Source organism: Antennarius striatus, chromosome 21, assembly GCF_040054535.1.
Source record: "Antennarius striatus isolate MH-2024 chromosome 21, ASM4005453v1, whole genome shotgun sequence".
Taxonomy (NCBI): Eukaryota; Metazoa; Chordata; class Actinopteri; order Lophiiformes; family Antennariidae; genus Antennarius; species Antennarius striatus.
In genome coordinates, this window is record NC_090796.1 from 4,091,808 (window position 1) to 4,118,881 (window position 27,074).

The window sequence follows — 27,074 nt, forward strand, 5'->3', positions numbered from 1 at the left end:
AGTCACAAAAATGAAAGTAATAGAATGTTGTTCAGTCAGAATGCTTTTGGTGGATAGAAAATGTGTTTGTAAGTGCTAAAAAATGCAGGATCAGCAAAGAAGCAAATACAATCTTTGTCTTTACAAAACATTTGTCTGGAATATTAAAAGCACAAACTCAAATGTTAGTCTATGCAGGAAACCTAACAGAAGAGCCCATCTGCTGCAGTGTGTACCACATTGTTGTAACTTGCTGAGACATTTCATCATTTGTGTTGTATAATCATGGAACTAATTTATCAGTATAACTGAGCAACACAAACACCAACCTGCAATTGTGGATTTTAAGTATATTAGTGTTAAACTGAAATTGGTCTACTGAAGTTAAAAAAAATTGAATATTAAATGTTTGGAAAAGAAAACTTTATCACAGTTCATTACAAATCTATGAACAAAAGTCCAAACTACACCCCCCACAGAAGACAATGTGGTGAAAATGGCGAACCTCAGAAAACATCCACAGCGAGGTCAAGTCTCTCCTGCCAACATGGACATCAGAAAAATACATGAGGTGTGAAACCGAGAGGTTTAAATAGACAAAACATCTGTTTGATGGGAGGAGGACAGCAGACGAGAGCAAAACGTTACCTTTGATTAGCACAAGTGAAAATCTGACCCGTATCGGCGGATACAAAACCCCAGTGTGCTTTACCACATCAGAAAATCGAGTGCTAGAGTGAAATACATCAGAAGCAAGAGCCAAAGTAAATGTCAGCGTTTAAACAGCTCATCTGTGGGGGAAAGTGGCCACATTTTGTAACAGGCATGACAGAGACGCCTTTTTCATCTCATCACATAAAACCTTTTCTTCAAACTGAATCTCACACTCACAAGTTTATATATACACTGCTTGTGTGTCAGGACAACAAAGCCGACTCTTTTTAAAAGAGACTGAGATATGATTCCTCATCATGCTAGATATTTGGGGGTTAATTAGAGCTCACTGAACTAAGATTTTAAGAATCATAATACATTTTCTTTGTGATTGTGGCTCCTCCCACGACGCTCCTCTGAACCACTTCCTTGGTGATCTGACGCGTCAACACGCCGCTGGTCTCTGTATGCTGCGTGGTCATCATCATCCCTTCTGTTGGAGGGAAACAGGCAGCATAAATGTCTGGGTAGATCCTGCGTTTTTAGGAAGACACACTAAACTGAGGCTTCATGAGTACCTGAGAAGAAGGGGTCGTTGAGCACGGTGTGAGAAACGTTAGTTCTGACCTCTGTGGGCATGTGGAAAACTTCCCTTCTCACAGTCGATTGGTTGTTGTACTGAGATAAAGCACCTATAGGGGCAATGGAAGAAATGCACCTTGTTTTGGTTAAATCTTTGAGATACAGTTTCTAAATATCAAACTATATTGAAAAGCTAAGAATAGTATATTGTATAATGGTTCAGCTTGCTTTCTGTTCTGTCACATTCGGAGACATAATTCATCAGCCCTTTGTCTTACTTCCATCCTGAGACTCTATAGTGATGATGCCTTCTCTCTCAGGACCGAAGCCCTGCGTGGTTCGAGCCTGCACTTTAAACTTGTAGGGAATGTTCTCCGTCAGGTTTGGGACGGTCAGACTGGTCTCGGCGCTGTCCCCATTCACCTGGAAGGAACGCACATCTCCTGGAGTAAAGAAGAAACAGCTCAGAAAATATCAGCAGCAAAATTCAGTCTTTTTTTAATATATTTTTTTAAAAATTTGAATAAATTGCCTCCACCTTCCTTGAAAGTCCTACCTCCACCATGTAGCTGTTCACAGGTGACTACGTAGCCCAGGATGTCTCCATTGGGTTTACGAGGTTTTTCCCAGCTGAGCTGAAGGGAATCAGGACTGAGAGCGGTGAAGACCAGTGGACCTGGGGCACTCGGGGTGCTCAGAGTGAAAGGTGAGCCTTTAAGGGAAAAACCAAACAGATAGGGGGTTAAGAGTCAGACATGGCTCTTCTGGAGGCTCCTTTCTGTTCGTGGGTTCATCCAAGAAGCTGTGAAGTAAACACAGTCTTACCTGGCATGGGGCTGAGGGGGCTCTTGGGGTCCACAGCTGACTCAATGGTGATGACCCCCTCTCTCTCTGGACCCCAGCCCTCCTGGCTCTGAGCCTTCACCTTGAACAGGTAGGAGTGGTTGGGCAGCAGGTCCTGGATGATTACAGAGTTTTCTGCTGGGTTGGTCACATTAATACGCTTCACCTCACCTACAGGAGCAACAGGCAGTCTGGCATTAGAGAAGAACATTAAAAACTAATTTATGATTAGGAACTTTATGTGACTGTGGCTGCAGGGAGCAGACTTCTCAGAGTTCTAATACCTCCGTTGAGCAGCTGGTAAAGAACACAGTAGCCCAGGATATCTTTCTCACAGTGGGGCTCCTGCCAGCTGACCTTTAGGGCAGTGGGACCCAGAGCTGAAAACACCAGTCTGCTGGGGGTGTCTGGAACGCCAGGTGTCAGGCGTGCATCTGATGGGTGACACAGAGAGACTCAAGTAAGAATAAAGTTGACTGAATGCATAGTGGCATTAGAGTCAAGAGTATGAAAGGATCAATAAAAGAAACATGAATAAGAATCATCCAACAATCAGTTTGCAGCAGTTGAACCAGATATTTGATTTGATAAGTGTTAACATTTCAACCAGAAAATTTTATTTCCACAGATTAGGTAAGAAATGCAAGTACTGTAGTTTGAGTATTCCTTACATTGAAAATCTTTGATTTTGAAATGTTAGTTCAGATTCTTTTTGTGAGTAACTCCAAAAATTAGCACATTTATAACAAACAGCTTTCACAAACACTGAAATATTAATATTTGCAATCATCTTTCTTTTGTTTGATTGGTTGATCAGAGTTTTCAGAATAAAGTGAGGTTGTGGGCTAAAAACCCAAAGCAAAGGGTTATAAGGTGTTCTCGCTTTTCCGTCACGTTTGAACCAGTAGGTGCAGCTTTAATTCAATAAATGCACTTAATCATTTTGAACAATGACCATGTTTGCATCCTATTTTAGTGTGTCGACTATGAACAATAACAATGCATTGCTTATCTTGCTCTTAAACATATGGCACCATGGTCCTGGTTTCCATAGAAGCATCATATGAAATTGACAGAGCTTTGAATTTTTTCAATAAGGGTTGATTTTATTTTGACATATTCAATTTATGGAGACTAAAGCACATACATCAGAGACAGAGGGAGACAGAGGCCTTACTGTGTGATGACTTAAAGGGGTGTCACACTCAGCCTTCCAGAGCCTTCTTGTTCCACAGACTTACCCTGGAGCACCCTGTCCAGATTATAAAGGGCTTCATTGACGTCTGAAGACGGGGTCCTGGCCCTCGAACCCTGAGACAGGCTGTAGCCGAACTGGCTCTGTGAGCTGCTCTGCATCCCAGTGTAGCCACCTGATGGTGCATTGAGCAGGGGGGGCAAAGGAGGAGAACAAAGGGGTGGTAAAGAGGAGAGGAGCAGGACAGTATGAGGGGTAGGAGGTCAGATAGTGAGGGAAGTGAAAAGAGATGAAAAAAAAAACATGTGGAGCAAAGTTGAGATGAGGGGAAGGAGAAACAGCGACAGTCAGCATAGCTCCTGCAAAGTCAGTATGGAAAGGCCTCGTCTGCAGCCAGCAGCCCCCACCCGGTTAGGAACCCCCAGCCGTCGGCCCCACCAGCTTGCAGAGTATTCCTGCAGAGGTGTCAAAACATTGCAGTCCAAAGAAAAATGTTTCTTGGACGACAACTACAAAGCTGATTCTTTTTGCACTGACTTTTGGAGTAAATCCAACCCCCCCCCCCCCGGAGGTGGAATGCTGACCTTGATCTGGGAACTTGTTTGACGCGTCTCCCATGACAATAGAGTCTCGGATGTTTTCCTCTGTGTAACCTCTGTTTTCTGAGCGCTTCCTCATGATAACTTCTGTTCCTCCTCCAATCATATCCAGTCTACGAGGGCTTCCTGCAAGAAGAAACAACAATAAAGTCAAGATCTTGATGTTTTTTTTACTTTTATTTTAATCATTTTATTTTAATCACCGCTGCCCATCTTACCTGGTCCAGACAGGTAGGTGGTGGTAGTTGTGTCTGTGGTGAAGCCACCAGCCCCTCTGTAGTTTGAGCTCAATGTTGACATGGGAGAGGACGATGCTGACAAGTTACGCGTCCCTGATCCACCTGGGAAAAGGAAGTTCTGCTCCCACTTCCCATTCATCATGAACTCTGTGAAACCACAATACTGTATAATCAAAGACTGTCAGACCAGAGGAAACGTAGCAGTCAGTATTCAGTCATTCAGACATTGATTGGGATGTTACAGTGCCAATGACATCAAGCGCCTGAAACTAGGCTTAATCAAAATGAAGACGAGGCATCAGCAGCTTCTCAGCAGTAGATCCAGGGTGTCCTCTTCAGCTTAGCTCTTATGTTAGCTAGTTAGGTTAGCTTAGAGTTATCCTTTGATCTGTAGATGTACAGTTTCTAGATGTAGAAATGGAAATGAGAATGCAGACATAATTTGGCCAATCAGTGATGGATGGACTTGATCTGATAAGTCTTCTTCATTCCTGCTGCTGGAATAACTCTTGTGCACATGCTTTTGTGGTAAGGCAAACACATTGTGTTATTATTAAGATGATTTTGTTGTTAATGTTTGTTGATATATAATATGGAAATAAATCATTTCCAAGCTCCATGCTCCATTTTCACAGTTCTGATGCTTGACTCTTTCATTCTTCTGATATTTGACATTGCTGTCCACTACTGCCACCTCTTCTTGTCCTCTGGATCATAGTCCTCATCAAAGCTCCTGTAAATCATCCTCGTACCGTATCCCTGTCTTCAAACGGTCCTACACAATCGTGGGTTGTGTCCAGTCCCAGTCTAGCCTCCAGTATACTTGTTGGGATTCAAATGAGTTGTGTTACCCATGGTCATTCCACTCCAGATCATGTGCTGACGCAGAATTCAGTCAGCATTAAGTTTCCATGCTACAAGTACCAATGTTTTCAACAACATCCAAGCAGTAGAGCAAACAGCAAAGCAAATAACCAGCAGCAACTGAAGTGATACCCTTCCTTCTGTATTTTGGAACTCCATTTGAACTTTGCGATACCTTGTTGAAAAATTGCAGTACTTTAACCTTTTTTGTTTGGAGAAATGTCTTTATCCAGATCAAGTCTTTTGCTTCTCCTTTGGAATGACAAAACTGGTTGCTAATGGCTGAACAACTCCCTTCGTGAAGAACATGCAGCCTGCAAGAGGTGAAAACTTTATTTTATTGAAGACAAGATGACTTTTTGTCTCGTCTTCAGCCGCTTATTCGAAATGGATCACAGGTTATGCTAGAACCTATCGGAGCTAGTTATAAGCAAGAGGTGGGGTACACCATGAATGAGTCGCCAGTTAATTGCTGGGCCACACACACAACGGCCTACAACTACTAATACCTATGGAAAATTTTTAAAGTAACCAATTCAGTGACTTCAGCTGCATTTTTTGGAGGTGGAAGCCTGAGAACCCGGCGAGAACCCTCGCAGACATGGGAGAACATACAAACTCCACACAGAAAAGCCTAGGTGGAATCAAACCTGAGACTTTCTTGCTGCGAGGCAAGGAAGGTGGTGTGAGGATAGATGGGATACGTGCCAACCAAGGCCAGGGAATAGAGACTGAAGCCCAAAACTGAATGATTAGATGCACATAGATATTGATGATAGTATCGAATTGCAGAAGGAAACATTGGTTGCCTTGCCATTCACCTGACAGGCCATGCGTAATGGGTAGCTAGCTGCACGTCTGTCTATCGGTAGATCTGATGGAGAGGTCTTCACCTGGCAGGGGCCTTTGGGAGTTGGAGACCTCATCTGAGCTCTTCTCTGTGTCTGTGCTGAGTCGACTGCTGTAGACATCCACTTGCTTTTTCCACGACACATGACGGAGATCCAGGTCAGACCCCACCAACTTGACAAAATCCAAACCTTGTGTTTGCGAAGAAGTAAGCAGTCCAGGGAGAGATTTGTAGCCAGATGTGAAAGACTGGTTTGTTTTACTCCACATTTCTACTTAAATGCAACTAAAGACATAAATATTGTTTCACTATATCACGTTATGCATATGTATCTATATATAAGCAGTCCAAATTGTCTGGGAGGTGAAGCAGAAACAAGCAGAAACACAGAAAGTGGCATCAAATTTCATTGGGGAATGTCTCGTGGTTTGTGATCACTGTGCACATGAGGTGTTGCCTGCAGAAGGCGTAGCCCACCAGATTTTTTCGAACAAAGGAAAAGCCTCGAAAATGATCCCCTTACTCTGCTCACAAATGTTTTTTAATGTCACTCTTCTAAAATAACTAAATATTAATGTAAAAATTGTGGGAGGCAGAAAACAGGAAGAACGGCCTTCTCATCCAGAGGTTTACAGGAAGCGCGTCACAGTCGGGTAACGGGCCAACGTCTTTGCAGTGTTGTCACACCTCTTTTTCTCTGACATCAAAGCCCACTATGCATAAACACTTACCTCTGTGCCCTGGCACACTGACAAGCTAGACTGAAATAACTACAGCCACACAGTCCCAAGCATCGTTCACCAGCCAAAAAAATTATAGAAGAGCACAAATACACTGGATTTGTTCGTGGGTACCCACCATCACCGGAGACGCTGGGTGTCTTTGAGCCTCCGGGGGACTTCAGCACCTCACTGCTGTACATCAGGAAGCTGTCATACTCATCTCCTGCCTCTGCATCCACAATAGGAATATCTGGAATGATGGGAACTAGAAACAAGAAGAGAGAGATCAAATCTCTTTCCAGGGAAACACACATGGATTGTTCCCATAGTGTGTGTACTCCAGCCTTACTGGACAGAGGTCTGTCAGGCTGTGATGCCAAGTTGATGGTGGCATCTCTGAAGGGGCCCCAGGCTACACTGTTCTTTGCTCGGACTTTGTACTGGTAGATCTGGCCGCTCTGGAGGTTCTCAATCAACAACATTCGCTTCTTGGGGTTGTCGATCTTGACTTTCTTAGGAGCGCCCACTGGCTCTGTGGGAAGAGAATTTGTTAATGACAAAAACTATATAATTCATGTATTTGTATACCATTTCCTTTTGAAGGTTGGGCTTAGTCTCTTACTCAGTTCATCATTAATGGGTGTGTAGATGACCTCATAAGCTGTGATGTTGCCGTTGGTCTCTGCAGGCTCTGCCCAGCTGACCTGAGTGACGGTTGGACTGATGACGTTAAAGGCCAGACGTCCAGGTTCACCGGGCACTGGTGGAGAAAAACAAGGGGAAGCCTTTATAAATTCAATATAGGTTTTAGGGTGCATTCACACCTCAAGTTTGGTTCTCTTTAATTCTAAGGTAGGAATTTCAGAGACATTTTCGTCCAGGTTCACGTAGCTTTGACTAACAGATTTTATGAATAAAAGGATGTACTGTATATAAAAAAAGGAAATGAATAAAGTCACAACCCGATTGGACAGCTTTATGATTTCTAACATAATGTGTGACCAAATGTTCCAGAAATTAGACTACACGTGCTTGCTGGATTTGTGTGACTATGGCAACAGGTTTTCAGGCTTAGAAGTCACTCATTTAATTGCTTATAAAATATGTAAATGAGCCAAAACCACCCAAATGTTTACCCAAATGAAGGTGATCAGCATCAGCATCTGATGATCTGCATCTGCCATTTTCTGTTTTACCTTATCCATACGTTCCTGAATTTGTTTGTTATTTACTGGTTTTCAGTTCATGTACAGTACTTTTCTGGTTTTCTTCTACTGCCACATTCGTGATTCGCTGCACCTGGTTTGTTTCCGCTGATTATTTCATTTGGTCTTTAGCCAATCCATGTTTAGTTCTTCCCCTAGTTAATTAGTTGATCATTAGTTCCACCTGAAACTAATATAGCACCCTGGTCTGTTGATTTAAGGCCGGTCACTTCAGTTCAGCGCTGTCGCAGACTCGCAGTGTAATCCAGTATTTGTTTGAGCAGAGAGCCATATATGCCATTCGCTATTGTTACTCCTTGACCGAATTGTACGACCACGAGTTTGCCTTGCCTAGTCTGTTCTTTTGCTGGATTCTGGCCCTTGCCTGTTTGACCATGATTCTCGTCTTCGATGCCCTGTGTATGACCTTTGGACTGTCTGTCAGATTACGGTTTTGCTTGCCTCCTGTGTACTGTCCTGATACTCGTTTTGACCCCTGCCTGGCTTTTTACTACGAGTTTTGGATTCCCCTCTGGCGCTGCAATTCCTGTGATATCCTGGTTTGAAATGGACTGATTAAAGGCTCTTGATTTTGTGACACTTTGACTCTTGAGTGTGGTTCCTTTAGACACCGTAACACAGCAAGGAGATGTTGGTTCCCATTTTGTTTTTGTGCTACATTTGGACTTTATTCAAACTGCACCAGAGTCAACATGACTGACCTTCAGGAGGTCTTGGTGTCTATAAATCACTAGTTATTCCTGGCAATTGATTTACACATTTATGATATTACAGTGATACCTCTACTTACGAATGTCTCTACTTACAAAAGAAATTTCGACTTATGTAATGTAAAAACACAGTATCGGCTGATTGTCGAATCTCCCACAGGAACGCAACATTCTCATAGCTGCTCTGCCATTGGCTATTACCTATAACGTATCTTCCTGGCATCCCATTGGCTAAGAAGGATGCCACTCCACCTCTGTGTGGAGCTAGAACAGTGCTTATGGAGTGTCTCGGCATTCGGCACTCGACCTGTGAAGTGTTCTGATAGTTTTGCGCAAATATAATAACTTTTTGAGTACGTATTCGCTAAAGACCCCAAGAAAGTGACGGAGAAAAGAGGAAAAGAAAAGACGAAGAAAAGAGTTTTTTTGTCCATACAAACAATGCAAGAGATAATAGAAAAGCATGAGAAAGGGATGTGTTTGGTTGATCTCGCCAAAGAACATGGCCAAAAATCTACAATCGACACGTTATTAAAACAAAAGGAAGTTTAAGGAATTTAAGGCATCTCTTGGGTGGTTGGAGAAGTTCTAAAGGAGGACTGGAATTCATTCTGTTGTTCGGCATCATGAGATAGTAGCCCATGAACCAAAGAGGGCAAAAAACAATGAGGACAGCAGTTAAAAGATAAATGACCGTCATTATTATTCTTTATTCTTTGTTTTTTACGTTATGCACAACTCTAATTTATTGTGTAATAATCTAATCGTAACATGTACTTATTACATGTTTTGATGCATTTTTATGCTTTATAAAACATTTATGTCGGAATTTTTGTAGGCTTGGAACAGATTAGGGCATTTACATGGAAAACGCGTCTCTACTTACGTAATTTTCTACTTAAGTAATTTCTTCCGGAACCAATTAATTTCGTAAGTAGAGGTACCACTGTACTATGTGTTTTCTATAGTAGAATGTCAAAGTTCTAATGTTTCAGCCCAGTTTAGTGAATCACTTATTTGATAAAATTTTTAGAAATAAGGGATGTTGTAAGGAGTAATTGGTGCAACAAAATAAGAAGAAATGACAAAAAAGAAGGAAATAAAAAGGCAGTAATTGTCTGTACAGCTGAATTCTCCATAATTACCATCTTCCAGCGTTTGACAGGAAACAACGTCTGTATCGTAGCCATCTCCCATTGCATTATAGGCACACACTCGCGTCTCGTAGTCACAATAGGGGTACAGGTTAGTCAACTCAGCTTGAGGAGTTTTTACATCTATGACCTGGGCATCTTTCTCTGGGTCCCCATAGATCCAATACTTCACCTAATACACAGGAAAGGAAAGAAAGGGTAGAGAATTAGATACAGTGCCTATAAATCACAGCTCCACTGCTTGCTGTTCAATATGTGGCTTTTATTTACCTTGTACCCCATGGGGTTTCCAGGTACTGGGTCCCAGTTTAGACGGATATTTCTGGGTCCAGTTGCTTTGGCCTTAAGGTTTGGTGGGGCAGCAAGGTAACCACTGGGTTTCGGCTTCGGGTAGCCCATCTGTTGCATTGCTGCAATCTCTGGAGATCGAGGAACTGCAGAAAAAGGAGGCAGTTACAGGTTCAAACAAGCATTTAACAGATGTAGCACTGAGTTGAACAAAGAATATTGGGTACATACGTATAACGTACCAGTACTTTAGAGATCCTAGATAGATAGATAGATAGATAGATAGATAGATAGATAGATAGATAGATAGATAGATAGATAGATAGATAGATAGATAGATAGATAGATAGATAGATAGATAGATAGATAGATAGATAGATAGATAGATACTTTAATAATCCCGGAGGAAATTGCACATATCCACTGCTCAGCCAAACACCAGGAAAAAACAAAAACAAAACAGGACATACCACAAGACATACACTACACTAACAGACACATGTAGCATTAACAGTACATATACTAAAAAAATTAAAATATAAACAGCATAAAATTAAATTAAATCTAAGTGTGTCAGAATCTTTACTTGTGATAGGGGAAAATACTGCCTGAGCAGTCTAAAAACATTACTTAAAGAAATGTTTTTGTTTTCTGATGAAGCAAAAAAAAACTTTGCTTCTGAGACAATAGTTCTCCAATAAATGACCAAAAAAATGATCAACTCATATTAATTCAGACTGAGCAACTTCTGGTTAGTCACGACTGGGTCGGCTTTAATTACTGCTACATTCCCAGGGAAGTTTCAACCACTTGCTAAAACTGAACGTCTGACAGATGTTGATGTAGTAACTTATGACTGTTAGGTGTCAACTAGTTTGAAATGACTCCTAACGTGTTTTACCTCCATCAGTGACATTGATAATGGTGGTCTTCCTTTCTCCAATTGAAGCATTACTGCTTGGGTCAAACAGCTCCAACTGGAAGGTCTCTGGGTGGATTGGGCCTGGGTGGGACTTTGGGTCAATCACTATGTTCCTCTCCGACTCTCCGGGACCAAACTTTAGTGGGCCAGACAGCTCAAAGCGCTGGGCCTTCTTGGTGCGCCACTTCACTGTGGCGGGGCTGTCCTGATTCCGTGTGCGGACCACAGGGATGGTGTAGGTGGGGTCAGACGTGGTGAAGTTCTGGGTGCCCTTTTTGAACATCATAATGCTGGGCTCTGGATAAAGTGAGATAAGAACTGTAGTCAGCAGTTTTGCGGACAGCAGTGAGGGTAAGACTCACTCTTTGGTCTTTAACCTGGTTGGTCTGTAATGGTGACGGTAGTTCTTGGGTAGCGACCCAGTTTGGCTCCCTGCCGCGGATTACTGAGATCCATGACAAACTGTTTGACCTGTTTGTCTTCCAGGAGGCCATCTTTCTCTCCTCGCTCAAGCAGACGTACTGGCACTATTTTCTGGGTTTCACCAGGTCCATAAGTCAGGTCTCCTTCAACACCCACATAGTCCTAAAATATAGAAGAAGAACTAGTTGAGATCATGATGACGGACATGCAGTCAGTTGTGATAGAAAAACTAACCAACCAGTCTAGGACTTCTTTCAATATACTGAGAAACAGCAAGTTTACTTCACAGCAGAAAACAGCAGCAAATATCGTTGTATTTTTTAGGATAGGAAGCTAGAGCACCAGACAGCCACGATCATCACATCACCTTCTTGTCCTTGGATGTCAGGTCCCGTGTGCTGTAGGTGACCTGAGTGCGTCCATCCTCTATTATCTCTCTGCTGACTGGAATGTTGGCCAACCCATCCTGCCTGCTGTAGGTGTAGGCCGGCTGAAGGAAGGAGAAGACACTGGAAGCTGGGGAGGAAGATGAAAATCCATGATGAAGATTGATATGCTTTTCCATTAACCGGAAGAGTTGAACAGCTTGTTTTCTGTGATTAATAAGATAAAATTAGATTTTAATTGCGAATAAATTACATTTCTCACCATGTTCTTTGATGATGGTGATGTTGACGAAGCGTTTTGCAATCCCAGCAATTCCCAGTGGCACATCCACAGCCTCCACCTGCAGCTGTTTCTTGTCATCATCTTCATCCTTGACGAAGAGTGGCACGTGAACGTCGACTGACTCCACGCCTTCTTGAAATTCTATCGCTCCTGCAGCCACTGTAGAGGAAGGGCAGGAAGGGACAAAAACCAAGATTAATAAAGACGCAACCTTATTGGTGGAAATCAGAAGGTGTTTGGCTTAATGCTACAAACTTTACAGTGAAATGTTCATTTCATCTCCACACACAAGAAGATAACACACACCTCTGTCTGTGGCCACTGTGTAGTAGCCGGGCACCACTTTGAGGTTATGGAAGTTTCCAGACTGAATGTTCTTTTCAGTGAGTTTGACAATGTCAGGGTAGCTGCCGCGTGGAGCAGACAAGACAGTGTCCATGATGGTGTAGTCCTGTCTGAGGACGAGAGACAGATGTGTGTGACAAAAAGTCCTTTCAAAAGTCATTAAAAGGATTGTTACCTGGTTCTGTGTTACAAAAACCAGTTACCTTTTTCCAGCATTTCTCTGCATCCTGTAAGAACCAAAATAAGTATTAATGACAGATATTTCATTTACATTTCTGTTTTCATTCATTCATTTTCATGTACCGCCGCTGTATCCGCCGTAGCTGGTCACGGGGAGCTGGAGCCTATCCCAGCTGACATAGGTCGTGAGGTGGGGGACACTCCGGGCACAACGCCAGTGCACCGTGGACCCACATACAAAGACATACAAACATGCACACACACATTCACTCCTACGGGCAATTTGGGACTGGCCAATCAACCTGAAGCGCATGCTTTTGGAGGTGGGAGGAAGACGGAGAACCCAGAGAGAACCCACGCAGACACGTGGAGAGCATGCGAACTCCGCACAGAGCGGGACTCGAACCCGGACCCGCCGTGTTGTGAGGGCGACAGTGCTAACCACTGCGCCAGCGTGCCGCCCCATTTCTGTTTTGATTAAGAGAAATTATTATATTGATGAACACAGTACAATGACCACACTTTTAATTTTAAACATCTCACCTGAATGCTGTTTTTTGCACCTTCTGCGCACCAGGAATCTGCTTGTACACCTCATTTAGCTGGAGGTAAGAAAAAAATCCAGTCGTCAGACATATAACTTTTATTCAAACACTTATTCATGTTGTCACCAACAAGCAAACTCACATTATCAGCCACTTCCTTGCGGAGCTGTTCAGAATCTCTGGACTCGGGGCGAGATAAGTTCTCAGAGAATAAACGGTTTAGCCGGAGAGAAATTGGGTACTGGACTATGATGAGAAACAGGAATCGCAAAAAAAACACCAACATTAGGTTGTAACTTTAAATCTTTTCATCTGTCTTCTCCCTAAATTCATTTAACATAACATGCAGTAAACCACATTTGAGAAACTGACTGGTCTCTTTGGGGTTGGGCTTTATCAGAGCCTGGGGGTGGTTGGGTCCTCGGTGCACATTATCGGTGACCTTCCAGCGAACCACGTCGGTTCCTTTGGGTGGGCCGGTTCTCACCATTGGCGTGTCTAGATGGTCTGAAGTGAGCAGGGACTGGCGGAGCAAATACTCATCCTCCTTGAAGCCAACCATGCGACCTACAGAGAACACAGCAGAAGAAGGATGAATGAGGATCAATGTCCAAAGGGGTCACAGAAACAGATGTGGACGCCTCACCTCTCCTACAGCAAGGCAGCAGGGCAAGACAACTCTGTGTCACGAGAAGACAGAAGCATTATTTCAACTGAGACTGAAAAATATTGATCATTTGTGGGCGTGAGTGTGAGTGTATATACCTGGCAGCAGGTTTTACAGCAGGCACAGTATTTCCAGCAGCAAAGCAGAAGAAGAGCCAGCAGTAACAAGAGGAACAAGAGAAGTGGCAGCAACCACAGCAGGCTAGCAGGGGGGCAGTCTGGGGGTTGGTAATGAAAAGGAAAGGAGAAACACGGTGATAAGGAAACTAGAGCTTATAGTGTCAAGTCAATGCACTGTCACCAGCTGTTTCATTTCAGTGATGTCCGCCCATATACAGTATATAGTTTTAGTTGTCAGGGGTTGACAATATACTTGTCATCTTAATGCCACAGAGGAAAATTGGGTTTTGTTTGTCTTGTTCAAACGTTGGGAAAAAATATCTTACAGTTTTCTTTGTAAACAAGACTGAATTTCAAACTAGGAAACACCAGAGACCCTAGAATCTTATTAATGTTAATAACATTATGCACCCAGTGGTACATAATGGTACAGATCAACTCCCACATGTAATATTTTGTATCGAAAAGTAATTTGTTTTTTGATTTGTGATATTTGGCTGTATAAACCATTTACTTTGCTGTATGGACTTAGATTAAACATTTAAAAAGCCCTGTTTTAATAAACAAGATAACATAAGCTGTATCTTTCAAAGCACCAGAAAAATGTATAAAGTTGAAACTCTTTATACAGATAAGAATACAAGAAAACAGCCTCACAACAGGTCACCCAACCGGTCGAGGCGGATGGCCGCCCAAAAGAGTCTGGGTCCTGCCCGGAGTTTCTTCCTCATCGAGGGAGTTTTTCCCCGCCACTGTTGCTTATGCTTGCTCTGGAGGGTTCAGTTGGGTTTCTCTGTCTGTTAAAGCGCTTTGAAATGTCTGCTGTCATGATTAAGCGCTATATAAATAAAATTTGATTAAAACTTGATTGAACAACTTTCATCATGTACAGATTCAAATATACACACACTGAACAGCTGATGAGTGAAACAACTAATCTTGTTCAGCCTTTGAGAAATCTGTGTCCTTGCAAATTAAACTATCGCACATAGAAAATAAGACTTGTGACTTCAAATATGATCTATGAGATCAGCAGCTTAGTTCAGAGGAAACATCAACATCAGAAGATCCATCAATAGTTGAAACCTGCAGTTTACCTTTTTTTTCAAGCACTTGAACTTCTAAGTCATTAACCGCTGGATCTTTGGGGTTGTCCACAGTGTAGTAATATGTACAATCATCATCCTCATCACGGAAACTACAAGAATCAAGCACCTGGTCCGCTGAAAAAAAAATACATGTGCGTATGAATGATTAATAGGGTTCATTACTACAGTATAAGTTCTAATCAGTAATGCTATCCTCTTCTGTCCTTACATTCTTTGAGTTCATCCACAAGGGTAATTTTGAAGGGGCACTTGTCACACTCCTCTTTCTCTTTCTTCTCTCCTGTTTTCCACGCCTGACACTGGACACAACTCCTACTAGACTCACACACACCTAACTGAGCCTAAACAGGACACAAACAAGGTTAGGTAGGACAACACAGAAACACCCACCAGGACAAAAGCCTTATGGTATTACTATAGTAACAGAGTATATATGATACTATAGTACAGTAGCACTCAATACATAGCAAACCTCTGCAAAAATGTGTAACAATCCTTTTAAAGACTTGAATAAATAGATCTGGATCACAAAAATCATAAGATAACTTATACGTATGACTATTTTGTAAAACTGCAGGAAACTCCCTAATCTCAAATCGGCAGATAAATGTGAGGAATTTTCAATTTCTTTGAAATGTGTGAGGAAAGATGAAAATCTTTCTGCAAGTTTTTCAGTTTTTGTTTTCATCATAGTCATTTCAGCCACAAGAGGCTAACCAGGACCCCTTGGTTCTAAAGAGGAATTAAAGCATTTATGTTAGGTCAGTGGTTCTTAACCTGAGTTCGATCGAACCCTAGAGTTTCGGTGAGTCGGTCTAAGGGGTTCGTCAGAGATGGAGGTCAAGATAAAACATCCGAAATGACATGTCGGGTGTTTTTGCTGAACATACACAAATCACTGTGTATGTTTGACACATCGTGTCAATTCGTGATGATTCAGTAGTCGATTTATGCCTGTCATAATGGTACGTCATTTGATTGCTTTCTTAATATTTTAATTCACAGTAACTATGTTGAGCAAAAGCAGAAAGTGGTTGGACGAGTATGTGCAACATGAATTTACATGTACTGTATAACGGAACGTGATGGGTGTCAGCGTTCTGCATGATTTGCAATGTCAAGTTGAGCAACTCTAGTCTCGCACTGACAAAAATAAGCTGCATGGAAAACAACAGAAACAGACTTTGAAAATGACTTAAGAGTAGGACTTGCCAAGGTGAAGCCACGCATATCTGAACAGGTCTCTCAATAACAACAGCAGAAGTCACACTGATTTGCAGGTAGGTAATTTCATGTGAGTTCATGCACTGTCTTGGTTTAGTACTTTGAAACAGGTAACATGAATGCACAATTCATTAAATAAACCAGTAAAACATATACTTGTGTCTTACATTTGAAAAAAATTTTTTTTTTAAAGCAGGTGAGTGAGAATATGAAACCGGCAGGGTTCAGTACCTCCAACAAGGTTAAGAACTACTGTGTTACGTTGTTGTCTCCTCTTCAAAACAATGAATGAATGAATGAATGAACACTGGTCTAGTCTCCTGTGTAAAGATTAAAGTAGTGTGTAATTTTGTGCTCTGCAACTCATCAAATTTTGGAGGCAACAATAAGTCATCTTTCCATGGAAAATGGCACTTGTATAAACCTTGATATATTAAAAGGCACAACTGCTGATCATTCAAAGACAAATACAGAAGTACCTCGAGATACGTGTTTAATCCATTCTGTGACTGACCTTAAAAATCAAGCAAATTTTTCCGATTTAAAATAATTTAAATCATTTTAATCTGTTCCAGCCTTTTAAAAAACCTCAAACCCCATTAAATTATGAAGAAAACATATTTTTTATCAACCAATAGACATGCAGACTTTTCCTGTGAAAAATTAAATATACTGTACATAAGTTACATCAGCGGTCTCCAACCTTTTTTCCGCCACTGGCCGGTTTCATCTAAGGCAATATTTTCACGGACCGGTCTTCATTTGCTCGATAATCGTTAATGACGCCAGGACAGCTGTAGTCTAATAATAAATCGTCCGCAGTGGTTTTATGTAAAATGTAGACATCAACAGACAATAAACAAACTTTTTTTCATAAATTGATAATCAACATCTCTATTTCGTCTCTGTAAACGAAATAATTATAAGAAATAATTACATTAAAAACTCGATTCAAGTGACTGCACTGATGAGGTTCATTTTGAAATTTCGTGACTTACAATCAGTACATTCAACGCAGGAGAAATACTGATCATTTCCAATAGAAAGGTGAACAAGTCAATCAAATAATAATAATTATAATAATGAGAATTAGTGGACGGGGACCGCTGATCTAGGGGTAACGGGAGACAATGACACCTGAAGTGTGTACCATATGTCTGGTCTACTCCGCAGTTTGGTTTGGTTTTCGGTCACAGCAGAAAATCGCTTCACAAAGACAGGAGGTTGGAAATGGAAGCACGGTTTTCGATACTTTTTGGGCGATCTCAGGATAATCTGCCTTGACTTTAATCCAGAACACTGGTGCGTTTATGGGCGCTTCATTGTGTGTGTGTTGATAACCTGTCATGTGACCGAGACCCGTCAAGCGGGACAGATGCATGAATTTGTCAGTGCGTCATTCCACACAGACATCACTTTTCAAATTTAACGTCTTTCAGACTCTGAAATAAATAAAACGGAAGTAATGTAAATAAGTTCTTCTTTCTGAGTGGCCCGGTACCAGATGACCCACGGACCGGTACCGGTCCGCAGCCCGGGGGTTGGGGACCACTGAGTTACATAAACAATGATAAAGTCTGAAAAAAATGCGAAAGTCACAAGAACACACGAGCTATGTCTCTACTCTGCGAAAGAAAAGGAGATCTGGTCTCAGCTGATGTTGTATCCATCCACCAACTAGTGGTGGTGTCCTGAAAAGTATCCCAAATAACTTGTATGTGGCACAGCTCGTATCTCAAGGTTCTACTGCACACATGTTGATACATTTCATTCTCACACCTGGAAATTTGGCTCACAGGTTGCCGCCATCTCAATCCCAGAGTTCAGACACTCACAGCGGCCACATACACATTTACCACGCCCGTTGCAGACGCCCTGGTAGACAAAGGCACAATCAGGTTCATGCTGACACACATCATGATATGAACACCAAATCTATAAAGACTTTGTGCTCTACTTACGCCTTTACTGTCCAGACAGGTCTGGTTGCTCTTGGGACACTCACAGGCGTTGCCCTCCCATCCTTGAGTGCACGCACAGCGACCCATAACGCATGAGCCACGGTCTGAAGGAGGAGGGCAGATTTGGTGGGTGGGAAGTTAGTGTTGTGGAGGGAAAGCATCGTTTTGCTCCTTCAGCTTGAGCCCGATAAACTGATACCAATTATAGAGCACTAAAATTTGCAAGTAAATGTGCAAAACTTAGCTTGTTAATTATACATTAGCAGAAAATTAAATGGTAAATCAAAGTAAATCAATTTAGAATAATTATTTTAAATCCATTTGTTACGCTTGAAAAGCTGTTAAAATGACAGTTTAATAAAATGAGGGATATATTGTCATTGTTACCAATGTCAGTTGTTACCAATTTGCTAACATGCTAATGAAATGTGCTTATGTCAACCAGCTAACAGCTATTGTTATCTAGAGGTAGGTAGTGAAATGCAATAAAAAGTTTCTCATTATTTAATATTTATTTATGAGTATTGCATTAATAAAACAACCTTAGGGTATCTCTGATCACAATATTTCTAATTGTGACTACTATTTATTTTATAAATATATAACATAGTTGTAACCAGTAGTAACCATGTAGAATATGGTAACATTATTGTCTAACATTATTGTCTAACATGGAGTTAGACAATAATGTCTAACTCCATTATTGTGCACTAAACCAGTATTTTCCTGTTTAAATCAGCAAAAATTCAGATTTTATAATCCATTTTTTCCCGATGATCAACAATTTCTTAGATTTGTATCTTTTCCTACCTTTTCATTAGTTTGTCGGGTGAACCTTAACCTTCCGCATACTAAAGATTCTAACAAGAAAAATACATTTCTTTGTAACAAGGACTTGTAACGAGCTGAATACATGAGAACTTTTAACATTCAGTTTTTAAGGCAGCTAATTTTATCATTAACAACAGCAGCTTAAGTTGCACAAACATGCTAATCAATCCTATGCACTTCAAACCATCCAAAGAGGCAGTGCATGAAAATAGAGACTAGTCTTAGGAGCGAGGTTGTGAAATGATTTCACACACATGCATTCAACCTTGATGACCAATTAAACAATGCCAAACTGTTTTACCATTGCAGAGGAAGCCCCCGTATCTTTGACACTGCGTCTTGTCGTACTGACAGTAGTCTCCCTCAAACTGATCTGGGTTGTAGCACACACAGGTTCCACACTCCAGGCAGTCTCCTCGGCCTGAACAGGGTTCTGTCGTGCCTGGACCGATACACTGACTGGTGACCAGAGCCGAAGTCGTTGCTGAACAGTTACAGAATGTACTCAACCTGATGGAGACACAAGACCAACAAAGAAACACTTAAGAGCCCATCTCCAGGAAGCAGCTGAGGTAACACATAGATTACAAGAACAAATTCTCACCAGCCTTCGTAACAATGACACTTCCCACACACCAGGTCACCATTGCCGTGGCATCTGGCTGCCTTAGTAACAACAGTCTGGAAAACAGATGAAGGTCACTGATGAATCTACCATACAGCAGTGTGACTTTATGTGTGCTTCAGCATTAGTCTGTGAGTCTACCTTCTCACAATCACAGGTAGGACACAAAACCGACGCCTTAACGTTGACGGCAGCGTTGAAGGTCGTGGGTTTGACTCTCATTGTTCCCTCTTTTTCATTAGGATCCATCTGACAGACAGGACTCTCATCAAACTTCCGCTGGGCTTTGAGGAGCATCTTGAACTTACCCTGGAGTAGACACACACATAGTGTATAAAAAATTGCAGTATTTTAGTGTGTCTTGACATGGCTGGGCAACTGGACCAAAATGGTAGCTCATGAGTTAGTTATTGGTTAAATAGCCCCGTATCTTGTTTTCAGAGCAGTAATTTTTACATTTTTAAACTGCTGTACAGTTATGTCTGCTTAAAATTGCAGGAGATACGTGATGTTTTAAGCTAACTGATATGTGTGACAGTGCCAGAGAGGAAATTAATTTGTTTTGAATTTAATTGGTTGTTTTTTCTTCTTACAATAGCGCCAGGTTTGAAATCAAAGTCCCCGTATTGTGCAACATTCCCACTGGTGGACAAGAACTGTGCCTCGAAAGCTTTGGGTTTATCCTCTGCACGGATGCTCATCTTGGATCGGATGTTCTGGAAAGACATGAGAGAATCAGCAAAGTACCTGACCAAAAATATTCATCCATGAGGAAACTGTCAGAAGAGGTGAGGAATTACCTCAAAGGCAGTCTCCAGGACCTGCAGGATGTTGGATGAGTCCTCTTGCAGCAGACCAACCTCAGCAATGGGGAAGTACTTTTGGAGTTTCTACAAAGAGAGGCAGAAATAATATCCATGACCCAAACTCTGACTTAAAATGAGAACATGGAGACACTTGAATGAAAGCTGGCTCTAAACACCACACACCTTGTAGTACGTGTAGGAGTGGTTGGTCACAGCAAAGATGGGAATGATGTTGTGTTTGCCCAGCAGTCGGACCAGTGTGGGTATGGAAGGGTAGTCCTGGTTTATGTCCTCTGTGTATTTCCCTGCTCCGTCCAAGTGGCACTTCTCGTCATTGCGAGATAGGATCCCCGACAGCACGTTAACGCCATCGGCCTCATAGTGGAAGGCAGACTCAGTGGAGAACACGAGAAGGTGTGTGCTCTGTGTGCGCCAGCCAATCTTGTCCTAGAACAGGTCCAGTCCAGTCAAATAGGGTGTTTAGCATAGCAGGCACGATCCAGACAAACACAACACATATAAATATACAGTATGCTCTAATGTGGGTCTCATTTCTGTTGGTAGATTAAAATTTCATTAATTCCCAAGACTTTTAAAACTACCCGGAACTGATTAAATTACATCATGTGATTAATTATGTGGAAACAAGCTATGAACATTACACTAACATTCTTTACCACAGTTTGTCAGCAAACACAGAGCAACACTATCCAGAGTTTTGTTTGAGGCCACTTGATGAATGTAAATCAGCATTCACTCTCCTTTTAGCTCCATCTTGGTCTCTCCTTGCTTCTTAGGTTAATAGTTGGCCGTTTGGCTGCTAAACACTCATCTATGTTTAATGGATTGTTAATGTTGAAGAATACTATGGGGATAAATTACATTGAGATAAAATGGATACAGGATAGAAAGCCAAAGCAAGCTAGCTAAAAGCTGAAAGACACTGAAAACTCAATAAAATATGATGCAACATGTACAGTTACAAATGATGGAATCCAAACAAGTGACTATAAATTTATGTCAGTGAATACTGCATTAATGTTACTTGAAATGTGCTGTTTTTTGGTAATTTTATTCAGAAGCCATTTTGGGCTTTTTATTTCTTTCCATCAAACTAATTTTGCTTCAGCGTTTAAAGTTTACATATGTAAGCAACGCGAGTTAAGCAGTGTCATAAAGACACTTTTATATTGTTTCATCTTTTATGAATTTACATTTCAGAAAAGCTGAAACTACTCCAACATTTTTATTTAAATATCATGTGTTGTTGTCAGTATGTGTTTAGAGAGAGGTTGAAGCGTCTGCCACTTTCAGGCACCCCAGTGTATTTTTAGCATCATTATTAACCTTACAAACTGCAGCCTGCAATATGGCATCAAAACCTCCTTCAGGAGCATCCAGGTTGCCAGAGATCATCTCCTTTTGGAGCTCACTGGTGAAGAAATTCAAGTCATTGGTAAGTTTGATGACATTTTGAAATGAGAACGGAGGGTCACTGTTGGGCCACGGCTCACGAAGTCTGAGAAGGAGAAAGACAAAGGGTGAGGCAGAAAGACCAAATACATTTTATATTCACATTATATTATCTGTTGTATTCAATGCATTCATGTAACATTGTCCATCTTACTTGGAGGGTCTCATGTCAGTTTGGGGCTCAATCACTTTGTCCACAAACTTTCCAAACCCAATGGTGTAGTCGTTTGACAACTTCTCAACGAGTACAGCTACAGGGAACACATTCTCCATCAGTATCGCCACAACATACATTATCACATCACAGTGCCAACACAAAAATGCTCACCCAGCTCTTTGCCCATCCTCTTCAAGTTGTCCAAATCATCAGCCATGGAGTTGGAGAAGTCCATAAGAATATAAAGGTCCAGAGGGCCTTTAGTTGGAGCGAACACCTCCACGTCTACCAGCTTCTCCTCCCCTGGTAGGAGCGTCATGCTCATCCGCTGAGGAGAAACTTGAGATTGCTGAAGTCTCATGTTGATTTGTTGCTTCTGAGCAGAAAAAAAAAGAGAGATTGGTGTCAAGATTTGATACTTTTTGATTTGAGGCAACAACATAGGATAGGATGTTAAATGGCTTACTTTCTCTATTATCATGTTGCTCTGAGCTGTGATTATAGCTGCAGCCCTGCAGCCGTGGGCCAGAATGTTGGAGTACAGGTCACAGCGAGGGCCATTAAAGGTCTGAGAGAAAAAGATGTATGATTAGTTTGTGCTGATTTGTGTGAAATACTTTTCTCAAGGACAACTTACTAAAAGAAACGATTCTCTTGCTGTTTTTATCTCACCTCTTCGGGGCAGTAGGCACAATCTTTCCCAGACTGCAGGCATTCTGAGCAGGTCCCAGCCCTGGAAGCGAAGCAGTAATTCACTGTCGGAGGGCAGGGGGAGATTTGAAGAGGGGGGGGGGGCACCAGGAAGAGTCACAGAAAGGCAACAAAGTGAGAATCAAGGCTCTGAAACATTGCTAGAATACCTGTGTAAACACGGAACATACTTTGGCAGAACATCTGAAGGTAGAATAACTAAAAATATCAGACGGACTGAACTTCACGAGATAAAGATTCACAATTGCCAAACACATCATCTGCTGTAGACATCAGTGATATTTCACAGTATGATAAGTCTAAAATAGTAATTAACTGTAATTTACTACAATTAAGTTTGAATTCATAACTTCAAAATTTATGGAACATGTCAGTTATACAGTATGCTTGACTGAGCAGATTATTTGACAGAAATTAAGTTAAAAAAAATCCCATAAGTCTTAGCTGATGTCTTCAAAATTTTCCTAATGACCAATGAATTACCTCAAAATATCCATATTTAATTCTATAAAATTTGAAAATCAGGTGAAAAACCACATTTTGGAGATGTTTTAATCTTTTTTTTTTATTAAAAAAAAGAAAAATTAAGCTAAAGGGAACAGCTACAGGGAACAGCTACAGGGAACGCAGTTTTATATAATTAAAATCAAAATAATTTATCCATTTACTGTCAATCAACTGAGGGCTTGTTTAATAAGTAAATAAGCTAATTGCTGACTAAACCTGTTCTACAATTATAGTGCCCCACTTAGGATTTACCTGAAATAAAAAATCAAATCTCTGAAACTAAAGGTATGGTCAGAAAAGAATAAAACATCTATCGTACATAAGTTGATATTTAGACACAAAACAAGGTGTGAGTGTATAATTGGTAGTGAAGTTATTAGTTATGACCCAGGATTCCTCACCTTCAGCGTAACAGCAGGCCAATAAGACGGCCAGAAGCCCGATGCCGACTGAGAGATGTAACGTCCATCTCCCCATCTCCTTCCTGTCACAGAAACAAACACGCTCAAATATGTAGCTGTACAATACAGTCAAGGCCTCAAGAGAAATAAAGCCAGAGGGAAAGACTTTTATCTGAAATCTTCGCAGGTGTAACTTGAACCATCTGTACTTTCCCTTCGTCAGGCTCCAGAGAAAGTGAGCAGGCCCAGACACTCCCTTTACTCCACCTTGGTTTGTGTAAGAGCTGCTAAAGCCAACGGCTCGAAAGAGCGCTTTCAGAAAACAACATTTGAAAGACTTTGTCTTCCAAAGATAATTTAAACCTGAATATAGGAGTAGACCTTTAAATTTGAATGGTTGCTGGGGAGGGTCTATTTACTCAAATGACCTAAAACAGTGGTACTCACCTCTAATGTTAGCTAAACATGAAGTCTCCGAATGGAGATAATGAGCTCTCAGATTTCGGCCCTAAATGCAATTCGAAGGACATAAATGGAAATTTGCTCGACGTCAAAAGCTCTCAGAATATTTCCATTTTGAAAGTTCTGAAGAAGAAAGTTTTAAAGCTCTTTGTTTGCATCGATCTGCTTGCATATCTTTTGCCTCCATTAAACTGGAGTAAAAGCAAAAACCTCAGACAAAAACTTCAAAACCTGGGGAAAGAAACAGACTTTTTAGCTCGTTTGTGTAAATCATGGTCAAACAACCATTAAATGTTTGTGAAATTTACATGGCTGTTCTGTATATGGATACATAACACTTTCTGTAAAGATATTTAATCAGTGCTTTCCTGTAAAACAATAAGATTTTTCCAAAATCTGCGAGAAAAAAATTACACATGCAGAAAGGGTCAAGAACAATAACAATAAAAATATTTTTATTATTATTTTGATTCCTGTATTTTTCTGTGAGGGACTTTTTGTGGAGACTTGCTGTAAAAGTCAATATGGATTCTAGTTGGGACACACCGGTATGACAACTGAGACATGAAGAACCATTTACAATAAAACCATTTTATAGTGTTTTACTGGAATCTTGGGGGCAATCTGGTAAACATGGTGCTGCAGAAATGATCTCCACTGGAGCCAGGAGTGAACAAAGGGCACTATGTGTCATGAAATGTCTCAGTAATTGTCTCAGTGGGTAGATTTCTGAATGTTTCATGTGCTGCCACAGTGCACAAGAAAATTATCATTGTTCTCTACGGATTTACAACTCCAAGGAAAGAATTTCTCCTTACAGCGAGAGAATGACCTGATCAAGTTAAAACATAGCCTAAAACCACATGGGAAAGGCACCTTCGCGCCTCCCTGTGAACTTGAGATGACTACAGGTTTGTGAGTTCATGCCAGCAGTTGTCGCATAAATCACTGACTGAGATGGGTCAGGAAAAAACCAGAACAAACAAGCTCTTATCCTCTAAAACAGACCATCAGTCATGGAACATGAGCTGAGTAGAGAGCTGGGACTGTTTTTCCTCCCTGTCCAGTATAAAGGTATTTGTGACACTGACACTATAGGGAGAAGCAAATACCAGACAAGGCAGACATAAAATACTGAAGTGAGTCATGCTGTATTTTGTTTGCCATGAATGACATAAAAAATAAGGGATATTTTTATGCATTCCAGTTCAGTTTGTAGTTGTTGCATCTACACACAACATACACCTCCCAGGGGAACACACAATGTCTAAGTGTGGATATAACCCACTGTGACATCATCAGTTAGGGCTGGAGATCTACAGGGACAGAGTTAGGGGTCATCTTCTGGGACCTTTCTTTAATCACAACTGACACACCTGGAAAATTCCATCTTTGGAAGACGGTGCAAGAAACGAGCTGATTCAGCAGCAGCAATCCTGTGTGTGTGTGTGTGTGTGTGTGTGTGTGTGTGTGTGCATTTGTGTGTGTATGTACTGATCTGGGTTCGTGTACCTGTGTTTGTGGTCTGTGCTTAAATGAGGGCAATCATGCAGAAAATAACATGTGCAAAGTCAAATCTGAGTCTGGCCCAACTCAGAAGTACATCCTGCATGCACGCGCACCCGCACGCACACGCGCACACGCACACACACACACACCCACACACACACCCACACACACACACACACACACACACACACACACACACACACACACACACACACACACACACACACACACACACACACACACATACACACACACACACACAGTAACCTGCAGTTATTCAGTCAGTTTTGCCAGGCTGAGAAGAAACCATTTAAGGTGAAGGGCATTGAAAACAAAGCTGCCGTTTGGAGATTTATGAGTGGACACAAAGAGATTAGTGATCAAATAAACCTCTTACTGTGCTGTCGCCCAGTCCAAGTCCAAAAGTCCAGCAATAAATAAGAAAAAAGTTCCTGTTTCTGTTGTTTGACCCAAGATTTGGTGAAAATCCAGTAGTAAAGTCACAACACAGATCTCTTAATCCTTCTGTCCAACTTCAACGTTCCAAACTGCAGAAATGTATTAATCTTATCTGCGTTCGGTTTCTTCTTGCTGTACGGTCCACGCTGGACACGGTCCACTTATTTGCCCTCAAACTCAGCTGAGTCGTGTGAGTGAGTGCGAAGTTAGAAGTGTGTGGGAGAGACATGAAAGAGTCTGACTGTATATGACTGTGTGTGCTGTGACTTGATCCCTCCTTTAGCTCCTGCACCCACACCCACCCACACTCTCTGTTCAACACACAGGTGAGAAGCTGAGACAGAGAGGGTTAACTCCCTTCCTTGTATCTCTTTCTCCTTTCCACCCTGTTAAAAATTAAATTCTCCACACCTCTGTGTGTCAAGGCCCACTCCCTGCTGCATTCCACCCCAGCAGGAGTGCACCTGTGTGGGCTTGAGAGTTGGGAGCCAGGCCCCTCCCTCCACAGCCTCCTCCCAAGCTCTTGGGAGTGGCACACAGAGAAGAACACTGCCTGCAGGCCATGAGAAACGCTTTGTGACTCTAATGTTTACACAATTGTGTGCTCATAGGGGCACATTTTCTACTCATCATATATTTGATATTACCAGTATGATTGCCACATTTCTAGACGCAGGAGAACTTCCTTCTGGAGAGGATGTGAATCATGGCAATTGGAATTTGCATTCCTCTGTGGAGAGAGCAAGATGTCACAGCAACCCTGACACTCCTAATGCTTACGTGTTTAATTGCATCGTTTGAAAAGGAGCACACAAAGCCACTGACAGTGGAGACCATCCCACAGCGAAAGAGTCACCAATTGAAATATTTCTCATATAGAGGCCAACAAGTTCTCAGTCCGAAACAACCTTTATGATCATCTTCCAAACAGACACAAATCCATGCTTCCTGATTTGGCCTTGTCAGATCATTTTTTACACAAGGAAATAACCATTCTATGATCCGTCACCACTAACTCCACATGGTAGAGTTAAATAAGACCCATAAATACAGAAGATTTTAAC

The 27,074-nt window shown here is 41.5% G+C and overlaps 1 protein-coding gene across 4 annotated transcripts; it reads right to left on the minus strand.

The window, feature by feature from the left end:
- Positions 1-385: 385 nt before the first annotated feature.
- On the minus strand, positions 386-26,444 carry itgb4 (integrin, beta 4). Of its 4 annotated transcripts, none has more exons than XM_068306244.1 (42): positions 25,949-26,444; positions 23,581-23,663; positions 22,634-22,716; positions 22,428-22,529; positions 22,133-22,337; positions 21,959-22,055; positions 21,679-21,850; positions 20,515-20,778; positions 20,326-20,415; positions 20,119-20,241; positions 19,667-19,834; positions 19,505-19,581; positions 19,202-19,410; positions 18,070-18,173; positions 17,888-17,983; positions 15,093-15,225; positions 14,873-14,998; positions 13,755-13,873; positions 13,636-13,669; positions 13,362-13,556; positions 13,132-13,235; positions 12,988-13,046; positions 12,468-12,491; positions 12,226-12,374; positions 11,899-12,078; positions 11,618-11,766; positions 11,205-11,412; positions 10,807-11,124; positions 9,888-10,051; positions 9,609-9,789; positions 7,150-7,287; positions 6,877-7,059; positions 6,664-6,792; positions 4,071-4,238; positions 3,838-3,978; positions 3,300-3,428; positions 2,343-2,492; positions 2,041-2,229; positions 1,772-1,927; positions 1,494-1,655; positions 1,212-1,325; positions 386-1,126 (listed from the first exon to the last, which is right to left on the minus strand). In XM_068306244.1, the coding sequence occupies exons 2-42, from the start codon at positions 23,654-23,656 to the stop codon at positions 996-998; spliced, it is 5,799 nt and encodes a 1,932-aa protein (XP_068162345.1). In that variant the 5' UTR covers positions 23,657-23,663; positions 25,949-26,444; the 3' UTR covers positions 386-995. The 4 variants fall into 4 exon arrangements, with proteins under 4 accessions (XP_068162345.1, XP_068162344.1, XP_068162347.1 ...); XM_068306243.1 differs by having other exon boundaries at positions 1,494-1,658; XM_068306246.1 differs by lacking the exon at positions 3,300-3,428 and having other exon boundaries at positions 1,494-1,658.
- Between the last annotated feature and the right edge of the window lie 630 nt (positions 26,445-27,074).

Coding starts and splice junctions, on each gene's coding strand:
- itgb4 (XM_068306243.1), bottom strand. CDS start 23,656: ATGGGGAGATGGACGTTACATCTCTCAGTCGGCATCGGGCTTCTGGCC. Junction 11,767..11,898: donor CACCATCATCAAAGAACATG/GTGAGAAATGTA, acceptor CTTCCTCCCCAG/CTTCCAGTGTCTTCTCCTTC. Junction 1,659..1,771: donor TGAACAGCTACATGGTGGAG/GTAGGACTTTCA, acceptor TCTTTACTCCAG/GAGATGTGCGTTCCTTCCAG.